The sequence below is a fragment of the Macaca nemestrina genome, chromosome 1, assembly GCF_043159975.1.
Source record: "Macaca nemestrina isolate mMacNem1 chromosome 1, mMacNem.hap1, whole genome shotgun sequence".
Lineage (NCBI taxonomy): Eukaryota > Metazoa > Chordata > Mammalia > Primates > Cercopithecidae > Macaca > Macaca nemestrina.
In genome coordinates this window covers 124,437,221-124,457,733 of record NC_092125.1, presented here as the reverse complement: position 1 = coordinate 124,457,733, position 20,513 = coordinate 124,437,221, and the positions used below count along the sequence as shown (strand labels likewise).

Here is a 20,513-nt window from a genome sequence, read left to right as displayed (position 1 = left end):
ACTGTGTATTTCATTTATTTAAGAGTCAAGAAAATGCAAAATAGTCTCTATTGACAGAAAGTGGTTGCTTCGGTATGAAGTTGGAAAGAGAGATGGATTACAAGGGCACAAGAAAACTTTTGGGAATGACGGAAGATTATTTTTATTGTAGTAATGGTTTAATGGGTATACATATATGTCAAAACTGATCAAACCAAACTTACAGCTTTATATATGTGCAGCGTAGAGGTCTTCAATTACAAGTGAATAAACATTTTTTAAAATGGTGATAAAAATAACATCTTCAGCCTGTTGTAGGGATTCATTGAGTATGTTAAGCACTTTATCATAATACCTGGCTCCCTGAGTTTGATGCCACTGACACTTAGATATCAAACTCAACCTCTCTACCAAGCTTTTCATCCAAAGTGACTAGGGGTAAAGACTGTTTAAGACTATACAGAAAGATCATGTATCTGAGGAATTAAAAATAAGCCATACGATTAGGCAATGTGTCACTCAATAAACTCAATAAACTATTATTATCAAGGCAAAAAATATATACACAATAAGTAAGAACTGGGTTCAAAAAAATTTTTTTCTATGGACTTCTAACGTGGTAACTCATGACACAGGGGTTAGGATCTTCAGTTTTCCTTTGGAAGTTAATAAAAACCACTATAGAGAAAAACAAGATTTGCTACTAAGAAGGTGAAAACTGCTTCTCCTCTTAGGGTTCTAGTTCTCTTGCAACCTAAAACAAAGGAACCGGACAGGATTACCACTTTTGTACTATACAGCTCTAAACATTAATCAGTCACTCAATTCATTATTTTTTTCTGTTTCCTTGTATTCTGTCATACAACTGTCTCTTGGTTTACCTACTTTTCTGCTTGTCTTCTCTCTCTCCTCCTGGTTTATTTTCATCCAGATGGGATTTTCCCCAAAGTTTCCATCGTCATTCTTTTCTTCTCCTCTGTGTATGCGCCACTGAAGTTAAGATTGCAACGTTCAAACTCCCCACACATTCACACCCCCATTCCCATTTCACAGTATCTCACCCAATGTTTACCACTCCGAACACATTCCTAGAATCGAAAGATCCAGAGCAGGGAGAAAAGGCGCCTACCAGATGCCTGGAACAGTCTACTAAGCGCCACAAGTATATTAGCTTTTTCAGTGCTCTCAACAGCCCAGGCAGATGTTATCTCAATCTTACGGTTGAATAAATTTAAGACCTCTGGCTGGACACTAGAGGCTGGCGAAGGACGTGACCTTTGATCAGAATCTCCCGGAGGATTGGGGTCCCTGACCATTGTCCCTTCCAGAGAACCTTAAAACAGACGCCAGGAGACCCTCTCGGATACTCTGCAGGAGTCAAGAGTCACGATATTAGCAAGCACATCGCAGCCATGCGAACCCTTTCTGGTTCAGCTCTCGACAAAAGAAATCAAGCCCCCAGTCAAAATACAACAACAACGGATTAAGCCTACCACCCTCTCCCCCGACCCCCAAATTCTCAGGGGAAATCCCCTAAGAGTCAGGTAGCGAGGTCACTGCAGCGACTTCAGGGTGCAGAGAACGCGGGGAACTAGGAAGAGGACGCTCCAGCCCACCTGGGCGTCTCTGATTGGCCGGCAGTTCAGCTTGGAACGCTGGGGTGCGTGGCGTCATATCCGCCGGGTCCGCCATCTTGTTCCCAGGGGCAGTTGGCGGAAGAGATCGATCTCACTTGCCGCCGGCTCCCCTTCTGCGTGGAGTTCTCGCGGACTGGGTTTCGCTGTTTGCTCTCGGCCCGGGGTCCTTTTGTCGGCGCCCTGGGTGCCCTCTCTTGCCCGGCTGGGGCACAGCAAGGCGGCCCCTTCTCCCGACGACGTTCCATGGAGTAGGGTCCCAGACCGTTGTCCCGAAGAGCGAGATCGAGCTTGGCCCCCTCCCCCCCCCTCCTTCCTTCCCTCCCTCCTTCCTTCCGCCGCAACATGGCTAACAACAGCCCCGCGCTGACAGGCAACTCGCAGCCGCAGCACCAGGCGGCCGCTGCTGCGGCTCAGCAACAGCAGCAGTGCGGCGGCGGCGGCGCTACCAAGCCGGCGGTCTCGGGCAAGCAGGGCAATGTGCTCCCGCTCTGGGGCAACGAGAAGACCATGAACCTCAACCCCATGATCCTGACCAACATCCTGTCGTCGCCTTACTTCAAAGTACAGCTCTACGAGCTCAAGACCTACCACGAGGTGGTGGACGAGATCTACTTTAAGGTACGAAGCGTGTAGGCCTTGGCTTTGGGGGTAAGTTCGGAAGAGGGGGTATGGAGGAAACGGGCGAAGGCGGCCCCCGAAATCTGAAGATTTGTGGGTGGGGGAAGGTGGTTCGGCGGAGGGGGAGCTGCGGCCTGTAGTCTTCTCTGGGAGGGGTCGGACTGGGGCCGCCCTCTCGTTTCCATTTTAGATTTTTAGAGCCGGGAGAGCCCGCCACTATTGATCTCTCTCCTCCCCCAACCTTCTGCCCACCCCTGGGGGGAGTTCGGCAAGAGGGATTGGGGAGAGGAGGAAAGAGTAACAGAAGCCTTTCCAGTTTACAGCTTTAAAATTATTCCTTTTGACGTGGATCTACTGAGCGCCAACTTGTTGGTGCTTCTCCCGCTCACCCCTGGCCAGGGCGTGTAATGACTTCAGTATTGGCCTCGTGTTGTTGGTACTCACTATCCGATCCAGACAGGGAAATGGTCAGTGCGTGTGTGTCGGGTGGGGTTGGGGGGATGAGGGTGGAGAGGTGCCATTTCAAGAGGTGTACAGAAGGCCTGGAAATTTTCCCAGCAGGAAGTCAGGAGTAAGAGGTCTCAGCCACCTGTGCATTGGGCTAATTTAGAATTATCTGGGCCCTGGGCTTCTGCGGCAGGGTCGGTGCTGGCTTGGCTGTGCTGGGGAGCTCACCTGGCGCCTCCTCACTGCACTCTTGTCTCAGTTCTTGTTTCGTTAGCAGGATTGACTCAGTCTTGCAGCGAGGCTCGGAGCAGCCCAGGGTCGCAGGTAGAGGTATGCACTATTAATCATGCTCAATCGCCATAAATGCATTTCCCTGGTTAAATGAACGGCTAATTAGATTTTTTTTTTTTTTTTTTTTTTTTGGCCATTGCTTTTGGTCCTTCACCAATTAGGTAGGCTTTTTCCAGTTCCCTGCAAATTAGGTAGTGTAAAAAATACCTTCCAGGCCTCCAAAGGTTAATTTCTATTTTAAAGAATATTAATAATAGCCTTAATGGTCTTTAAATATTTTATCCGGAGCATCTAATATACAATCCATTTTTGTCTATATTGACTTTTAAAAACTCGACAGACCACACAAAGTGTTTTCTGTCATTTGAACGTATGTGTAGAGATGGTAACAAAAGGACATTCTCTTTCGTTTTGCCCACCTTTTCCCCCAGTTGAGTAATTAGGTTATTGAAGGATTTTGAGAGATTAGTTGCTTTTTATAGAAAACATATCTTGAGGAATACAGTTCAACTTTGGGTTGATAAAGTACACAGATAAATTTGGAATCCTCTTACGAGAGTAGGTCTGATTATAATTCTATGAATTAGTTTTTTTAGCTTTTAAAAGGTAAGACCTTTTTAGTATGGATACAGTATGGTGAATAACATTTAATCCTTAGCTTTATTTATGCAGTAAACTTTAAGCAGTTGAAAATTGGGTTCCTGCTCTTTTTGCGGCAGGTTCTGTTTTCTAACATAGGCAAAATGTTAATGTAATAGAGGAAAGTCTCGTTTTTAAGTTTCAAATGTGTTTTGAAACAAGATTCTACCAGGAATTGTTTTTAAATTCCGTTAAAAAACTAATAGACCCAGCTTTTTACTAATATTATCAGGACTTAAGACGTTCAGATCAAATACTCACTGAAATATGTAAGTTTCCAACGTTGTAATTTTATTTTGTATGCATCCAACCCTGACTTTGGCTAGCTTTTAAGGAATTGAAACATCTTTTACATAGCAGTCTGTGGGGAGTAAAGGAAACGTTAAAGCACTGCGAAATAGTGTAGTGCTTAAACTTAAATGCATGATTTTCTATCTGAAGCCATTATTCAGGACTACAAAATTTACCATGTGCGGGTGGAAATAGAATTTTAGAAATACGTAGTGAAAAAACAGGATTTTTTTTGTATGTTTTTAAAAAAACAAAAATGGGTCTTCCCAAAAGGCCTTTTTGGATTCTATTATAGAGCTAATATTCTTTTGTTGTTGTTGTTGCTATTTTTAGATAAGGAATGGTTTTTGTAAGATGTTCCTTATAGCAAATATGATACTGTATCATCTTTGATGATACTTAGTATATGCCTGTGACTAGTCACACTCAGTTTTTGACACAACTTATATTCTGGGGAATAATTGGATTGGTTCACACATAATTAGGCTGAAGCTTAATTACAACAATGATCTCTGTAAGTGTGGCCTTTGTAATTTTATCTTTAATCAGGAATAAACCTGACCCTGGTGGAAAAAATGTACAAATAAAAAGTTCCATAATTTTGCATCACAAGTAACCTGTTACTGTTTTAGAGATTTTTCCAGTAATTTTCCTTAATTTTATAATGTAGATTTTAAATTACAATAAAATTGAACTATTAAAGGTATTTTCAAGTATTTCAAATTAATGCTTAAACTTCATTAATACTTTTTGCTTTAAATTGGAGACTTAAATCCATTTTTAAAGGAAAATGTTTTAAAAGCAACTCATAAGTTAAAATATTATCAAATATTATCAAAGTTAAAATATTACCAAATAGTTTTTGCAACCAAGGGAGACTATAGAAATTTTCTGACTCCCAGATATAGATATCAGCTCTTTATAAGGCCAGTTTAGTGGGATTTCTCCTCTGCAAAGCTATTAAGGTTTTGTTAAACCCTAGTAGCTTTTGGGTGTTGTTTAAATGTCTAAGCAGTTTTTCCAAAAATGATTTACACACTTAATGTCAGTAAACATATACTTAATGCCAAAATAATTTTGGAAGAGCTGCTCTATTATGGACTTGGGTATACTTGTATCAGGCTTTTAAACAAATTCAAAGTATGAATGTTTGTTGTGTTCCTCTTTTCTATTTTCAGGTCACGCACGTTGAACCATGGGAGAAAGGAAGCAGGAAAACAGCGGGCCAGACAGGGATGTGCGGAGGGGTAAGTAGAAGTACGTGCATTTTTCAGTTTTTCTGTTTCTGATAACTAAGTTTATATTTAGAGAACTAGAGGCCTGTCAATTATATACTTGAGTGACAATTTTTTTAATCTAAATTCAAGTGTTCAGTGAAATAGGGTTAGAAAAGTGTTACTTTTTAATGCTTGTTTCTTAGTTCTGGATTATGGCTTGTTATTAATACCTAACAGGATTAATCAATTGGTGTTAAGAGTCTGTTAATTATTTTACTGCTTTTTCTTAACTCTTGTTTCCCCTAAAGGTTCGAGGTGTTGGAACAGGAGGAATTGTTTCTACAGCATTTTGCCTGTTATACAAATTATTTACCCTGAAGTTAACTCGAAAGCAAGTGATGGGTCTTATAACACACACAGACTCTCCATATATTAGAGCTCTTGGATTTATGTATATAAGGTGAGCGTGCATTTATGTACATTTCCAGGAAATATCTCATTTTAATTCACATATGTTTAATAATAGTCTTTTGTAATTCTAGATATACACAGCCCCCTACAGATCTATGGGACTGGTTTGAATCCTTCCTTGATGATGAAGAGGTATGTCAACAAGGGTAATAATTTGTTTTCTTCTGATTACTCTCATATTTTTATTATCTTTTATTTATTGGTGGTTTAATGTCTTCAAGAATTTCCTGTAGTTAAATTTATTTCAGTCAGATACTTTTGGAATTAATGTCCTTTTACTGAGACCTGATGGCTTTTATATATTTCAGGGTAAATTTCTGAAGTTTTATTTTCTTGTTTTAAAACTGTTTAAATGTGTTTGGTAATTATTAGAAATTTTTCACTTCTTAATTATGTTCTGTGTATTGCATTGATCCTGAATTGTATAGTTAATAGTGATTTTTCAAGATGGGGCATGCTCAAGATCGAGGTGATAATAAAATACATGCACATGGAATACTAATTGTAGCTTTTGTTTCTTCTGGAACATTTCAGTTCTTCACCCTCTAACTTCTTCCATATATCAGTATTCCCACTTGCATAGAAGTGCTGAATTGAAGAACTGGGTGTTACATAAATAGGCTAAGTGTTTGGATGACTTGTTCAAGGTGACAAAATTTTAATTCTAGCTTTCTGACTCCTAGTACACCACATGTACCTTTAAAAAAGAATTTTTTTTAAAATTGTAATTTGAGTCTCCCTAATTTGAAATCTGAAATACTAAGTTAGATTTAAATCATATATGCATGCATATACTAGAGGAGAATAATAAAAAATAAATTGTGTATGCATTGGCTGGGCATGGTGGCTCACACTTGTAATCCCAACACTTTGAGAGGTTAAGACCTGCCTGAGCAATATAGTGAGACCTCATCTCTAAAAAAAAAAAAAAAGTTTAAAAATTAGCTGAGCATATAGGTATGCATCTTATTAGTCCCAGCTACTTGGGAGGCAGGGGTGGGAAGATCACTTGAGCCCAGCAGGTGGAATTTGCAGTGAGCCAAGATCATTGCCGCTGCACTCCAGCCTGGGTAACAGAGTAAGACCCTTTCTCAAAACAAAATGTCATATATGCATTAATTTACTTACATGGTGAAGTCCAACATTTCAAAAATGAAATGATGAGCTGTATTGTCCATTTGTCTACCCACTCTGCTATTTTGTGTTTTAAGGTTCATAAAGACTTTGAGTGCTGTATGTCAGTAGTCTATTTACAGAGTTCATCCAAAGAATTTATTGAATTTAAGGATGGTTCTAATGGAAATCTATTGTGTTTTGTTATTACATGCACACCTTAAAAAAAAAGATCTCATTTAGACATGGAGAATTTTTATTTTTCTCTACTCTTTTTTTTTTTTTTTTTTGCCAGTTAACTGAGTTACTTAATAACTCAGAAGAAGCAAAACGTGTTTTAAATCACAATCTTTAAGGGTTTTTTATCTTTAGATGAGTTTTTCATACTGAAGCACTTCTCCCTTCTGTCTTTAAAAAAGCATGTTCCTCATCATAATTGGTGTTGTATTGGTTTTGTTTCTGGATGCCTCTATTTTATGTTTTTTATTGTGTTTACAAATCTGAGGTCCTCTATTTAAGCTAACTTATTGTTTTCTTCCTTAGATATCTGCAGCGATTATATTTGGATATACTGTATATCTGAACACTTAAATGTGTGTGAGTGCAAGCAGTTTTACCTTTAGCTCTTGTTTTCCTGTTTAGATAACAAATCTCACTTTCCTTGTGTGCTTGCACTATAGGTTTGGGACTGACAATAGCTGACTAACATGTCCTGAGCTGTGAGAGGGCATAGCAAGAAGGCCTTCATGCGGTAATGACCCTTTTCAGAGACAATGGTCATCATGGATTATGCGTTTCCAATTATTTGTTCATTTATTTATTTTCTACATAACTAAATTAGAAACCTCACTGCTTCATGGCAGTTGGTTTGCTATTGCTTCCAGTTTTATTAGGGCTTCATTTTATATTAGAGCTGTTAAAAGATAACCGTTAGACAGGAATTATCTAAAGTAGATGATATGTAGCTAGGTTATGGTGCAAGGTATATGATGTGTGCAAATATGTCCACAGAAATAAATACATAGTAGGTATGTGGAATGTAAATTTAAGTCAATCATTCCGCATAATTTAGAAATGTAAGGGGCTTTTTCATATTGTTAACTGAGTGAGATCAGTTCCCTTTATGCCCGTGAGGCTGCAGGGTTTGTTCACACCTGCATGCACACACTAAGCCCAAATATTTCTGTTCATTCATTGTCAGATTAGGATATGAAAATAAAATTTTTCTGTTAGTTTTTTTTATATTGAGATTCCAAAGATGGTAATATTTTTATAGTATTAATGTATATATGGAAATACTTTTTTTGACGGCTAGGGTATCTTTTGTGTTTCTGTAGGACCTAGATGTGAAGGCTGGTGGAGGCTGTGTAATGACCATTGGAGAAATGCTACGATCTTTTCTCACAAAACTGGAGTGGTTTTCTACCTTGTTTCCAAGAATTCCAGTTCCAGTTCAAAAGAATATTGATCAGCAGATTAAAACCCGACCTAGAAAAATCAAGAAAGATGGGAAGGAAGGTGCTGAGGAAATAGACAGACATGTTGAACGCAGACGTTCAAGGTAATGTCACTCTTGAATTATGCTTATTTTTTATATATGTTTTATACAAAGTTAATGGTTCTGAGAAATAGTAAGTTGTTAGGAATTTTACTGTTCATTTTATTAGTTTGTCACTTTTACCCCCCAAAGATTATTTTCTTCTTTTCAGGGCTTTTTTTGTAACATTATGCATCTGTAAATGAGAACAATAAACTTTTTTGCTTTGATGATTCTTGACATGGACTTAAGCATGAGGACCTGAATAAATAATGCTGTTGAAAATTACTATGAAAAGAATTTCATGTTTTATTCATTGAAATTTTCTTTCTCCCTCCGCCTTCCTTAGGTCTCCAAGGAGATCTCTGAGTCCACGGAGGTCCCCAAGAAGATCAAGAAGTAGAAGTCATCATCGGGAGGGCCATGGGTCTTCTAGTTTTGACAGAGAATTAGAAAGAGAGAAAGAACGCCAGCGACTAGAGCGTGAAGCCAAAGAAAGGGAGAAAGAACGGCGAAGATCCCGAAGTATTGACCGGGGGTTAGAACGCAGGCGCAGCAGAAGTAGGGAAAGGCATAGAAGTCGCAGTCGAAGTCGTGATAGGAAAGGGGATAGAAGGGACAGGGATCGAGAAAGAGAGAAAGAAAATGAGAGAGGTAGAAGACGAGATCGTGACTATGATAAGGAAAGAGGAAATGACCGAGAAAAAGAGAGAGAGCGATCAAGAGAAAGGTCCAAGGAACAGAGAAGTAGGGGAGAGGTAGAAGAGAAGAAACATAAAGAAGACAAAGATGATAGGCGGCACAGAGATGACAAAAAAGATTCCAAGAAAGAGAAAAAACACAGTAGAAGCAGAAGCAGAGAAAGGAAACACAGAAGTAGGAGTCGAAGTAGAAATGCAGGGAAACGAAGTAGAAGTAGAAGCAAAGAGAAATCAAGTAAACATAAAAATGAAAGTAAAGAAAAATCAAATAAACGAAGTCGAAGTGGCAGTCAAGGAAGAACTGACAGTGTTGAAAAATCAAAAAAACGGGAACATAGTCCCAGCAAAGAAAAATCTAGAAAGCGTAGTGGAAGCAAAGAACGTTCCCACAGACGAGATCACAGTGATAGTAAGGACCAGTCAGACAAACATGATCGTCGAAGGAGCCAAAGTATAGAACGAGAGAGCCAAGAAAAACAGCATAAAAACAAAGATGAGACTGTGTGAAAATATTTTGTAAAAGTGGATCACATTGAATCCTATAAATGATTAAATCTGCTTTTTTTCCCCCAAGTTGAGATTGTGCAGTAGTTCGCACTCCTCAAGCTCTCCCTGTAGGCTGCATTTTCATTTCCTCTTGTGTAGGGAAGTGCCTTTGTAATTCCATTTATTGCATTGGTGTTTTCACCCAATTGTTAAGTTTGATACATGATGCACAGATTGTTCTTGCATTTTTATTGTTTGTTTTTGAAATGTACAGTCTGTACATATGTCCTGAAAATGTTTTAATTCCTTTGGCATGGTTGCCATGTTGGTTAAATTTGTATAAGGCAATAAACTGCCACTAATCTATTTTTGTTTTGTAGGTGTGGGATTATGGTTTGTGTACTGAAGTTAGCATGGCTGTGCTTTTCGTAATAGAATGCTAAAGACTTTGAGAATGGAACTTGGATGTCTGTTGTAGGAGAAATATGTGCTGCCCATGTACATGAAGGCAGCATTGTAGGATTAACATTTTTGTCCACTGTATATTATCTTGGAAGGCTCTTGTTAATATGTTACACTTAATATTCTCCACAGTTACCTTTAGAGAGAATTTATGAGAAGTTAGTTTCTGATGCAGAGGTTTTTAGGCTGTGATTTCATCAAAAGTCCTTTTAGCATTCTACCTCAAAGGGACACTTAGTATGCCTAAAATTTATTCACTTAGTTTTCCTTTTTTATTTGAAAAAATACATGACATGTAATCCTTTTTTCTTGAATTCTTTCTCAGATTTTAAAGTACTATATTAAAGAAAAAAATTAATGTCTAAAGCCTAGCATTCTTGCAGAACCCTATACTAACATGTAATTGGGAGAGGGTGGGGCAAATGAGTAGAGAAACAGATTCAAGCGTCAAGCTTCCAAAGCATTTTTATAAATGGAAAATCCTTAAATTATGAAACAGCTTGATATAGTGTCCTTTTTTTAAAATTCCAAACTTTTTTTATTGATAATGGAGATTGCTGTTTGAGTTTTTAAACTTAATCTAGAACAGAGGAGTATTAAAAGTAATGCTGTGCTGCATTATTTAAGACTATCAGCAAATTTGATAGATTGTTCTTATGACTTGTATTCTGATTACAGAGAACCATCATGAGTGTGGAATAAATACTGGATTAAATCCTTTATCCTGGGTCTTGGCTTTTCCCCCATTTGTTAACTTTTTTTTTTTAAACATGTTTTTATTGTGGAAATTGATGAAACGTCAGTAGAGTCGCACTTTGTGTACAGGGATGTCTTAGTTCCCAGATGACAAGTGAATTTTAAAGAAATGCAGAAACTGGGATTGGGCATGTGGTAATCAATAATCTTTATTAGAATTCTTGATAATGGCAGTTCCGTTTGTCAGTGGTTACGTGTCACTTGATTAATTTGTTCCATGTCAAAGATGTTTATTGGGATATCTTTTACTTGGACAATATATTAGCATTTTTTAAAATTTGGACTTGGAGGAAATTCTTTAAGATAATTCACCCAGTTCTTTTTAGAAAAGAAAATAGAGGCCCAAAGTAATGTTGTCAGTGCTAGGGCTAAAACTGAGTATTCTGACAGTGTAGTGAACCTGGCACGCACATTGACGTTTGTTTTATCTCACTAGTTATACTGGCCAACTAATGCGCACTTAGAAGCCACCTTGCAAAAATGTTAAATGGAGCAAACGAGTACACTTGCAAGAGTCCTCCATATGTGGGCTTAACATTTGTACCACTCCATTTTAGAAAAATCTCATTAAATGAATTCATCAAAAAATGATACACTTTTTTCTTTTTTAAGAAAGCTCCATTGTGTTTTAAATTGAGCATCAAGTGAATTAGTACTATAGACACCCAGAAGTTAGAAAACATATTGTATAATATGAAAGCCACTAGATTTGTCTTGTGTTGAAAATCCATTTTTAGCATACCTAAATTATGGTGCTACTACTTTGGATATGGTTCCATGTGAAATGTTTATCTGACTGTATTTTAGGTAAAATGTGGAAAGAATTTAAATAATTTCAAATGGAGGTGAAAGAACTATCACCTTGATTGATAGTTTGATGATAGTCACTACATTTGTTTTCTTGTGGTGTTTTTGTTTTTGTTTGTTTCTGTTTTTGTTTTTTTGAGATGGGCCTGGCTCTGTCACCCAAACTGGAGTGTAGTGATGCAGTCTCTGCTCACTACAACCTCCACTTCCCTGGTTCAAGTGATCCTCCTACCTTGGCCTCCTGAGTAGCTGGGACCACAGGTGCATGCCACAACCAGACCCGGCTAATTTTTTGTATTGTTGGTAGGAATGGGATTTCACCATGTTGCTGAGGCTGGTCTTGAACTCCTGGCCTCACGTGATCCACCCACCTCAGCCTCCCAAAGCGCAGTAATTGCAGGTGTGAGCCCCCATGCTCGGCCCTTATGATTTTTAAATATGTTTGCTTTTGAGGAAAATTATGGTAGGTGTGAGAACATGTAAATTGTGCTAGTTATTGCTATATATATGCATGATTTATTTGGAGAGTGGCTTCCTAAGAAACTGGGAAAACAAGTGGCTATGAAAGACATCTCACATTTCTTGAAACGAGAGCATTGGGACACAAGAGGAACATCACACACTGGGGCCTGTCGGAGGTGGGAGGGATGGCATTAGGAAAAATACCTAATGTAGATGACGGGTTGATGGGTGCAGCAAACCACCATGGCACACATATACCTAGGTAACCTGTGTGTTCTGCACATGTATCTTAAAGTGTAATTTATGCACAGAACTTAAAGTATAATTTTTAAAAAATTTAATACAGCTTAATACAATTAGCATCCTCCATCCAGTTTTGAACTCACTGAAATGATTTCACGTTTGCATGTATTAATATCTTTGCCTGTTAAAGTTCAGTTTGCAATTAAATTCTATACATGGGCTAGTATATCATCAATCTTAAACTTTTAATATAAAATGTTCATTTTAATGTTGCCCTGTTTATCTCTTACTCTGGTTTAGTTTCTCAGTTCCTCTAACGCAGTGGTTCTTAACTTTTGAGTTCTGGGCCCAATTTTTAGGAATCTGATGAAAGCTACAATCCTGTCTAAAAAAAAAAGTACCCTGCAGAGTGCAGTGGTTCATGCCTGTAATCCCAGAACTTTGGGAGACTGAGGCCAGTAGATACCTGAGGTCAGGAGTTTTGAGACCAGCCTTGCCAACATGGTGAAACCCCATCTCTACTAAAAAATGCAAAGTATGGGCTAGGTGCGGTGGCTCATACCTGTAATCCCAGCACTTTGGGAGGCCGAGGCAGGCTGATCACGAGGTCAGGAGTTCAAGACCAACCTGGCTAACACGGTGAAACCCCGTCTCTACTAAAAATACAAAAAGTAGCCGGGTGTGGTGGCGTACACCTGTAGTCCCAGCTACTTGGGCAACTGAGGTAGAGTTGCTTGAACCCAGGAGGCAGAGGTTGCAGTGAGCTGAGATCAAGCCACTACACTCCAGCCTGGGCGACAGAGCAAGACTCCATCTCAAAAAATAAAAACAAAATACGCCGGGCATGGTGGTACGCGCCTGTAATCAGCTACTCCAGAGGCTGAGGCGGGAGAATCGCTTAGAACCTGGGAGGCAGAGGTTGCAGTGAGCTGAGATCTCACCACTGCACTCCAGCTTGGGTGACGGAGAGTGTGTCTCAAAAAAAAAAAAAAGTACCCTAAAATTTGTGTGTAATTTCAAAGGAACTCACAAACTGCCCTAGGACTTTGGTTCTGCTCATTAACTGATATTTTTTAAGCTATGCTTAGGTGTACAGCATTTGGAAACTAATAGCATAATAAACCAGAAATTTAAGTTCCTAAGAGTACTTAGGCGGTTACTTCCAAAGGCAATATCTATTTTGTTTTTTCACTTAAAGGTGCAGAGGGAGAAAAAATGGCAATGGTATTCACTTAATTCTCTTCCCTAAAAGTTGTCCTTTATGAATATAAAGCTTTTGGTTAGTAGAGATGAGGTCCCACTACTGGCAGTTCATACATCTTTCAACTGATGCCAACGTGCAACCTCAAACACTAGTTGACCGATTCTCAGGTGATATTGGCCAACTGATGGGCGTTGATTCTGGCCCTAGTTTGATTCTATTACGTAAATACTGAAATCAGCCTTGAATGACCAAATTATAGGACCTCTAAGTAGAGATGATTTCATGTGGCAGGAAACGCTTCTTGGTAGTGTCACTCTGTGAAATTCCCCCTCTGTCATTCCGTCTTATAAAGTCCCACAGCACTTTGCAAATACCTCTGAAATGGCATTTATTGGGACCATTGTCTATCAACATTTGTTATTGTGGGAAACTGCATGACAGCAAGAACACAACTGGAAAATGTTAGCATCATGGCTGACTTAAAATCCGTTATTTGATTTCTCAGAGCATTGATATTCAAAGAATTTCTATTTACATAATCATGATCCACAATGTGTTGCACAGATATGTATCCAGGTGTGTTTGTTAGGGGGTGAGGGGTGCCTTTTCAGCCTATTGTATAAACAGAGAACTGACCTTAACAGTATTTCATGTAAGCCCTGAGGTTTTGCCACAAAGATTGGGAAAGGAACTACTTATTGCAAAGAAATCCTCACATAAGCTTCCCTGATCTGCAGGTACTTAAAGTCCACCAATCTTCAGGTGGTTTTCCTTGGCTGATTCTTCTTCTGGCCGTTCTGAAGCTGAATTATTTCTCTATTTCTTGAGTCAGTGCAATTAGTCACACACATCCCTGCCCCCGCCTTCCAACAAATTTCATCAGCTGTAAACCCCTGACATCCAAAATAAACATATAATGTAAGTGAAAACAAGCAGTGCTTGCTGAGCAAATGCAAGGGAAGACCTCTTGTCTTCTCCTTCCCTCTTATTTAGAAATTTTGAAGTCGGTGTCCTGGATATTGGACTATACCAATAGAGGGAATGTCTTAAATGCAACACTCATCCAGCAAGTCCAGGTACTGGTTCAGTGAACATGTCCTGAATGAAGTGATCCATGAGTTATGCCGAAACTTGTGCAGGGACAGCCAGTGATTTGTGGATGTGCCAGTTATCTATACATTTTCTAGCTCCACATTCACCTTTTATTTCCCTGCTTCGTGATTCTGGGCTGGGCCTTTTAAACGTTTTGCCGTTGCCAGCTGGCATAATGTTAAGCTTGTCAGTGGAGCATGCTGCAGGGAGCTGCGGCAGAGACGTGTGCTTTCTTTTTTCTTTTTGCTTCTCCATTGTGTAGGGGCCACTGGCATGTAGAGCACCCAGCAATACATATCCCCCAGCAAATTTCAGTAGCGTCTCATTGAGAGAAGTGGGAGTTCCCCCATCCACAAGTCCCCCTGCCAGCTTCCCAGCAAGTTTGCTAGTGTTCCAGCAGGCAGCTGCCCAGGAATTTCAGCAGGACCTCACAGGTTTCCCAGTAAGTCTCAGTGGCACCCCAGTGGGTGGCCTCCTAGCTACTTTTGTTGACACGTCTGCTCTCCGGCTCCAACCTTCAGCTTCACAACTGCACCCTCGCCAACAAGGTCTGAATCTCAGTCTTGCAAGGGAACGTCTCCCAATGTTTTCATTTTTTGTTTGTTGTTTTTTGTTTTTTCAGTTGTTGTTGTTTTAGAGCCTTGCTCTGTCACCCAGGCTGGAGTGCAGTGGCACAATCAGAGCTCGCTGCAGACTCAACCAGGGCTCAAGCCATCCTCCAGCCTCAGCCTCCTGAGTGGTTAGGAAGGATTATGGTCGGGTGCCCCTACAACTGGCTGATTTTTATTTTTCTTCATAGGGACGGGGTCCTACTGTGTTTCCAAGCTGGTCTCGAACTCCTGGCCTCAAGCAATCCTCCCTCCTTGGTCTCCCAAAGTGCTGAGATTACAGATGTGAGCCACTGTGCCCGGCCACTTCCCCCAAATTTGTTCTTTTCTTGGGTCCTCTGCCTCAGCACTAGAGGTAGTGGCTGCTCCCTACATCCACTATTACTGTATTTTTTTTAGAGTTCTCTTTACCTTTAGTAGTTAACCCCATTACTAGTTAATAATTGTTTGTTTCAAACTTTCCCTCTTGGAATTACTGTGTGTTTTCTGTCTCTGGACTGGACGCTGAGTGATACAACGTATTAAAAATGATGCCAATCATATGGATGCTGCCTCCTTTGGCTAGCTGATGAAGTAGTTTAGTATAAAGGGCTCAGCCCAAGAAGTTTGTTGAGAATTAGGTAAGTGAATCAGATAGGCTTCTTTCAGCATTTTGACTGAAAACTAAGAATTGGGCAGTCCTTATAAGAGCGGACAAGATGCATAGTTGTCTTACAACAGTAACCATGCAAAAGAGTCACCGGACCCTGAAGCTACCTTATTTGCTGCTGGCTTTCTAGTTTTTTCCTACTCTGGTCAGTGGATATCCTTGCAATTTTTGTTTTCCTTAAGGTGGCCTGAGTTTCTCTTCCCTGGGATCCAGGAGCCTAAGTCTGGTTTCTTTTATTGTAATAATCAGGAATCCCTGATCAGTAAGGGTCTTCCTGATATTTTCTAACATTGAGTTTTTAATCTGTTTATCCTTTTTAGTACCAGCAAGAAAATATCATCTACTTAATTTGAGCAAAGAAGAAAAAAAGTGGAGTTTGTTTGTGATAAAAAAGTGGGGTTTGTTCCTTTGTTTGTTTGAGACATGGTTTGCTCTGTGGCCCAGGCTGGAGCACAGTGGCATGATCATGGCTCACTGCAGCCTCAGCCTCCCGAGCTCAAGTGATCCTCCCACCTCAGCCTCCCAAGTAGCTGAGACTACAGGCACACACCATCACACCTGGTTAATTTTTTGTATTCCTTGTAGAGATGGGGTCTCACTGCGTTGCCCAGGCTGGTCTGAAACTCTTGGGCTCAAGTAATCTTCCTACCTTGCCTCCCAACGTGCTGGGATTACAGGCATGAGATACCATGCCTAGCTCAAAAAGGAAGTTTTATACAATTCCTTTTTTTTGGTGGAAATGGTCTGCCCTTGGCGGAAGGGGGATGTAAGGGCATGGTGGAAGACTACGTTATGAATTAGGGCCACTAAAAATCTTGCAATTTCCAATTTTTTCCTGGACAGTTAATCCTACTCTATACTCCTCCTATATCCCTAAACATTTCTTTTTTATGTCCCCTACAATGGCTACTTCAAATTTTTACTAGTTTCTAAAGTTGCTACTCCATCTCCATATTCATTTCATATTCATATTCACTGCAGCCTTGACCTCCCTGGGCTCAAGCACTCCTCCCACCTCAGCCTCCCGAGTAGCAGGGACTACATGCACACACCATCACACCTAGATAATTTTTTATATTTTTGGTAGAGATGGGGTCTCTCCATGTTGCCCAGGCTGGTCTCAAACTCCTAGGCTCAAGTGATCCACCTGCCTTGGCCTCCCAAAGTGTTGGGATTATGGGCGTGAACCACCGCACCTAGCCACCTCTCTCTATATCTTTCTGTTACATGTCTTAAATTCTGCCATTGGCTAATCTACCTATGCACCAGATCACATTCACTTATTCATTCATTTGTGTGGTTGACTGCCAATCGTTCCCCAATAGAGATTGCTGGCATGTATCATTAGTCTCTTCTATCTCCTCTCACTGAATTCTGCTGCTTAGAACTTTGATGTGATAACCGGAACTTTATCTTGGACCAAGAAGAAGGAGGGCCTCATCCTAGGGATGGCAGACTAAAAAGGAAAAAGGAGGCTGGGTCTCTCAAGACTCTGTGGAATAGAATCGCCATGCCACTCCTGGAGGCTTTGCCTCTACTATTTTATATCAGGAGGAAACTTCTGGTTAAGCCACTGTTACAGGTTTTCTGTCCGCTCTCAGCAAAACCTAATCCTGACTAATCACAGTTTTGATATCTGGAATTGCACACGAAGTAACAGAAGCTAAAATAGTGTGTGTGAGCTTAGTGAAGGAGGTTGGGTGTCAGGAAGCATGGACACAGGTACGTGTGGGCTGGAAAGCGTATGATTCTTGTATGGAGCATCCTCACATTTTCTCCCTCTTCCATTCCAGACTATTTTCTTTATGTTTTATTTTCAGTCCCTCTCCTGGCCTTTGCATTATTTACTAATCTTAAATTTCTTGATATTACCTTATTAATACACTAATAATGTTTAAATAGACTTACTCTCGTAGCTGTTTCCTCTCTTGGTTGTCTTAGCTCCATTCCCTTCAGTATCAAAATTCATGCATTCATTGCTTTGCGGAATCTCATTCCTGAAGGGAGAATTTCAGACAGCTGGTAAATTTAGTCATTCAAAGCTTTAAAGTAAATTCATATTACAAAACCAACCACTTTATTTGCATTGTTTCCCGATGAAACAGTTCAGTGATAACACTCCTTACCTATTTTGACAACCAAGAAGTTGACATTAGCCAGAGATGGTTGCTAACACAATAGTTATCTTTCCTAACTCATTTCTTTGAAATCATTGTACTTCCAGACCATTGTTTCTCTCTCTTTCCTGAATCCCCTAGGTCCTATAAAACACATGTCATCAGATTACACCATCTACTGTCCCTCAGTTGTCTATATCATCCATACCCGAAAGATACTCCCCTAATATTTTAATACTTATAGAGTTTAATAGATGGCTCAATACCTCTTTCACCACTCTTGCCATAATTCTTAGTGATTCTAATACCCATTGAACAATCCTTCCAATACTCAGACCTCTCAATTTTTTGAATGCCTGACCTCTAATGATTTTTTTCCTCCATCTGACCTCGGCTGTCAGTTCCCATGGTTACATCGCAGACCTGGCCATCATCAATAACTGGCACTTCTCCACGGTTTCCATTCCAAGCATCCCATTCTCTAATCACCAACTCCTATATTTCCTGCTTACTTTCTCTAAGATACTCTACAACAATTCTTTAACTCCCTCGGGTCTCCATTCTATTCCATTCTATCCTGCCAACCTTTCATTCCATTGCAGCACCTTTAGCCTCCGTTGCAGTGAGGTATTACAAACCACAGTTCCTTGCTTACCCAGCTTAGTTTCCACTGTACAATATTATAAATCACATTCTTGTAAACACTCTTAACTCCCTTGCTGCGGTCTCCATCACACTTGTCTAGTAATACCCCAATCCAAGTTAGATACTACTCTCTGTCTACTCTGTGCCTGCACACAAGTGGCTGAACACGACTGGCCCTGTTTACCATCACTCCCAATGACCCACTTGAGGGGTTTGTGCTGCCTGCCTCTGGAACTGTGGGCTTCGGCAAACTTCTTTACGTGTTGCACCCTAGGTGCCTCTGTTGCCCTGGTGTACACCATGGTGTACCATCCAGACCTCCCCTCCAGAGCTGTCCTGAATCCGGGCCAGGAGCACTAACATTCCTTTATCCACCAATCACTGGATGTAGGTGGCCCAGGGAGCAGGTATGACTTTAAGCCAGGCAGCTCTCATGAGCCAAGGGCAGGTCTGTGAGAGACTGAGCGGGAGCTGTCAACCACCAACACTCTCTGCTGCTGGGGGCATAAGTGCACAGGCTGTTCTAAGCAAGCTGCTCCCTCCTCAGGGCCTTTGTACTTCCTTTTCCTTCTGTTTGTATGTTCTTTTCCTAGGTTTCCAAAGGATGCACTTCTTCACTTCCCTTAGGCCTTTGCTCAAGCATCTGGTTGCCAGAGAGGTCTTCCCTAACAGCTGTGTTCTCTCCTATCACTCGTTTTTCTTCATAACATTTAGCAACACTCGACATATTTTATTACTTTAGCTGCTTAGTTTGGCCTTCCTTTGCTAGAGTACATGCTCCAAGAGGACAGGGTTCCGGTTTGTTTGTATTTCCCATGTCCTGAATAGTTCCTTGTCTTCATTAGGTCCTCAATATGTCAATATATATTCGTTCGGTGCAAAAATTGAAATGCCTTAAATTCGTAGTAGTCAGCTCACGAGGCAGAGCAGTTTAGTGGAAGGAGTTTAGGGTTTTGGAGTTAGACTGATATTTGAAAACACCTTTATTTAGATATAAGTAGCATGTAATAAACTGCACATATTTAAGACATATTTGGACATATATATACACTCAAAGTCACCACCACAGTTCAGATAATGAGCATGTTCTTCATCCCCAAGAGTTTCCTCTTACACTTTTGTAATCCCTCCTTCCTGCCATTCTCCATCCCCAGGCAGTCACTGATTTGCTTTCTGTTTTTAAGAGTAGTTTGCATTTTCTAGAAATTTATATAATTGGATCAAACCATCTGTATTCTTTTTTGTGTCTGACTTTTTTAAGATTCATCCATGTTTTTGTGTGTTCCTTTTCTTGCTGGGAAATTTTTCATTTGTTTATTACTTACTTTGGCTGACAGACATTTGGTTTGCTTATAGTTTGGGGATTATTAAAAATAATGCTACTGTGAATATTCATGTATGTTTTTGTATGGACATATGCTTTCTTTTTTTTTTTTTTTTTTTTTTTTTTGAGTCAGTACCTACGAGTGAAATGGTGAGGTACGTGTTTAACTTTTTAAGAAACAGCCAAATTATTTTCCAAAATGATTGTACCATTTTTCATTCTTATCAGGTATGAGATTTCTGGTTGTTGCACATCCTTGCCAGCACTTAGTATACATAGCATTTCTAATTTTATTATTTGTTATTTATTTGTTATTTGAGACAAGGTCTCATTCTATTGCCCAGGCTAGGGTACGGTGGTGCAATCATGGCTCACTGCAGCCTTGACCTCCTGAGTTCAAGTGATCCTCCCGCCTCAACCTCCCAAGTAGCTGACACTACAGGCATGTGGCACCATATCCAACTAGTTTTTTAAAATTTTTTGTACAGACAGGGTTCCGCGATGTTGCCCAGGCTGTTCTCTAAACCCCTGACCTCAAGTGATCCTCTTGTTTCGGTCTCTCAAAGTGCTGGGATTACAGGCATAGTGACTATGACCAACTTCTAATTTTAGACATCCAATAAGTATGTAGTGGTATCTCACTGTGATTTTAATTTGCATTCTGTGGGCCAGGCGCAATGGCTCATGCTCATAATCCCAGCACTCTGGGAGGCCAAG

The 20,513-nt window shown here is 40.1% G+C and overlaps 2 protein-coding genes across 5 annotated transcripts in view; one reads left to right on the top strand and one right to left on the bottom strand.

Moving 5' to 3' along the window:
* Positions 1–1,669, bottom strand: part of LOC105489218 (HEN methyltransferase 1) — a 42,890-nt gene extending 41,221 nt beyond the window's left edge. The window contains exons 1-2 of one of the 2 annotated variants that reach the window (XM_071068239.1): positions 1,347–1,669; positions 865–955 (exon numbers count right to left, since the gene is read on the bottom strand). In XM_071068239.1, coding sequence (XP_070924340.1) covers positions 865–906 — 42 coding nt within the window. In that variant the 5' untranslated portion in view covers positions 907–955; positions 1,347–1,669. Of the gene's footprint in view, positions 1–864; positions 970–1,346 lie in introns of both variants that reach the window. The other variant, XM_071068282.1, reaches the window with a different exon arrangement.
* On the top strand, positions 1,669–10,609 carry LOC105489219 (pre-mRNA processing factor 38B). 3 transcript variants are annotated; one of them, XM_011753913.3, is made up of 6 exons: positions 1,669–2,234; positions 5,081–5,149; positions 5,428–5,579; positions 5,662–5,722; positions 8,041–8,264; positions 8,590–10,609. In XM_011753913.3, the coding sequence occupies exons 1-6, from the start codon at positions 1,959–1,961 to the stop codon at positions 9,446–9,448; spliced, it is 1,641 nt and encodes a 546-aa protein (XP_011752215.1). In that variant the 5' UTR covers positions 1,669–1,958; the 3' UTR covers positions 9,449–10,609. The 3 variants fall into 3 exon arrangements, with proteins under 3 accessions (XP_011752215.1, XP_024650967.1, XP_024650965.1); XM_024795199.2 differs by having other exon boundaries at positions 5,662–5,736; XM_024795197.2 differs by having other exon boundaries at positions 5,081–5,159.
* Positions 10,610–20,513: the final 9,904 nt, after the last annotated feature.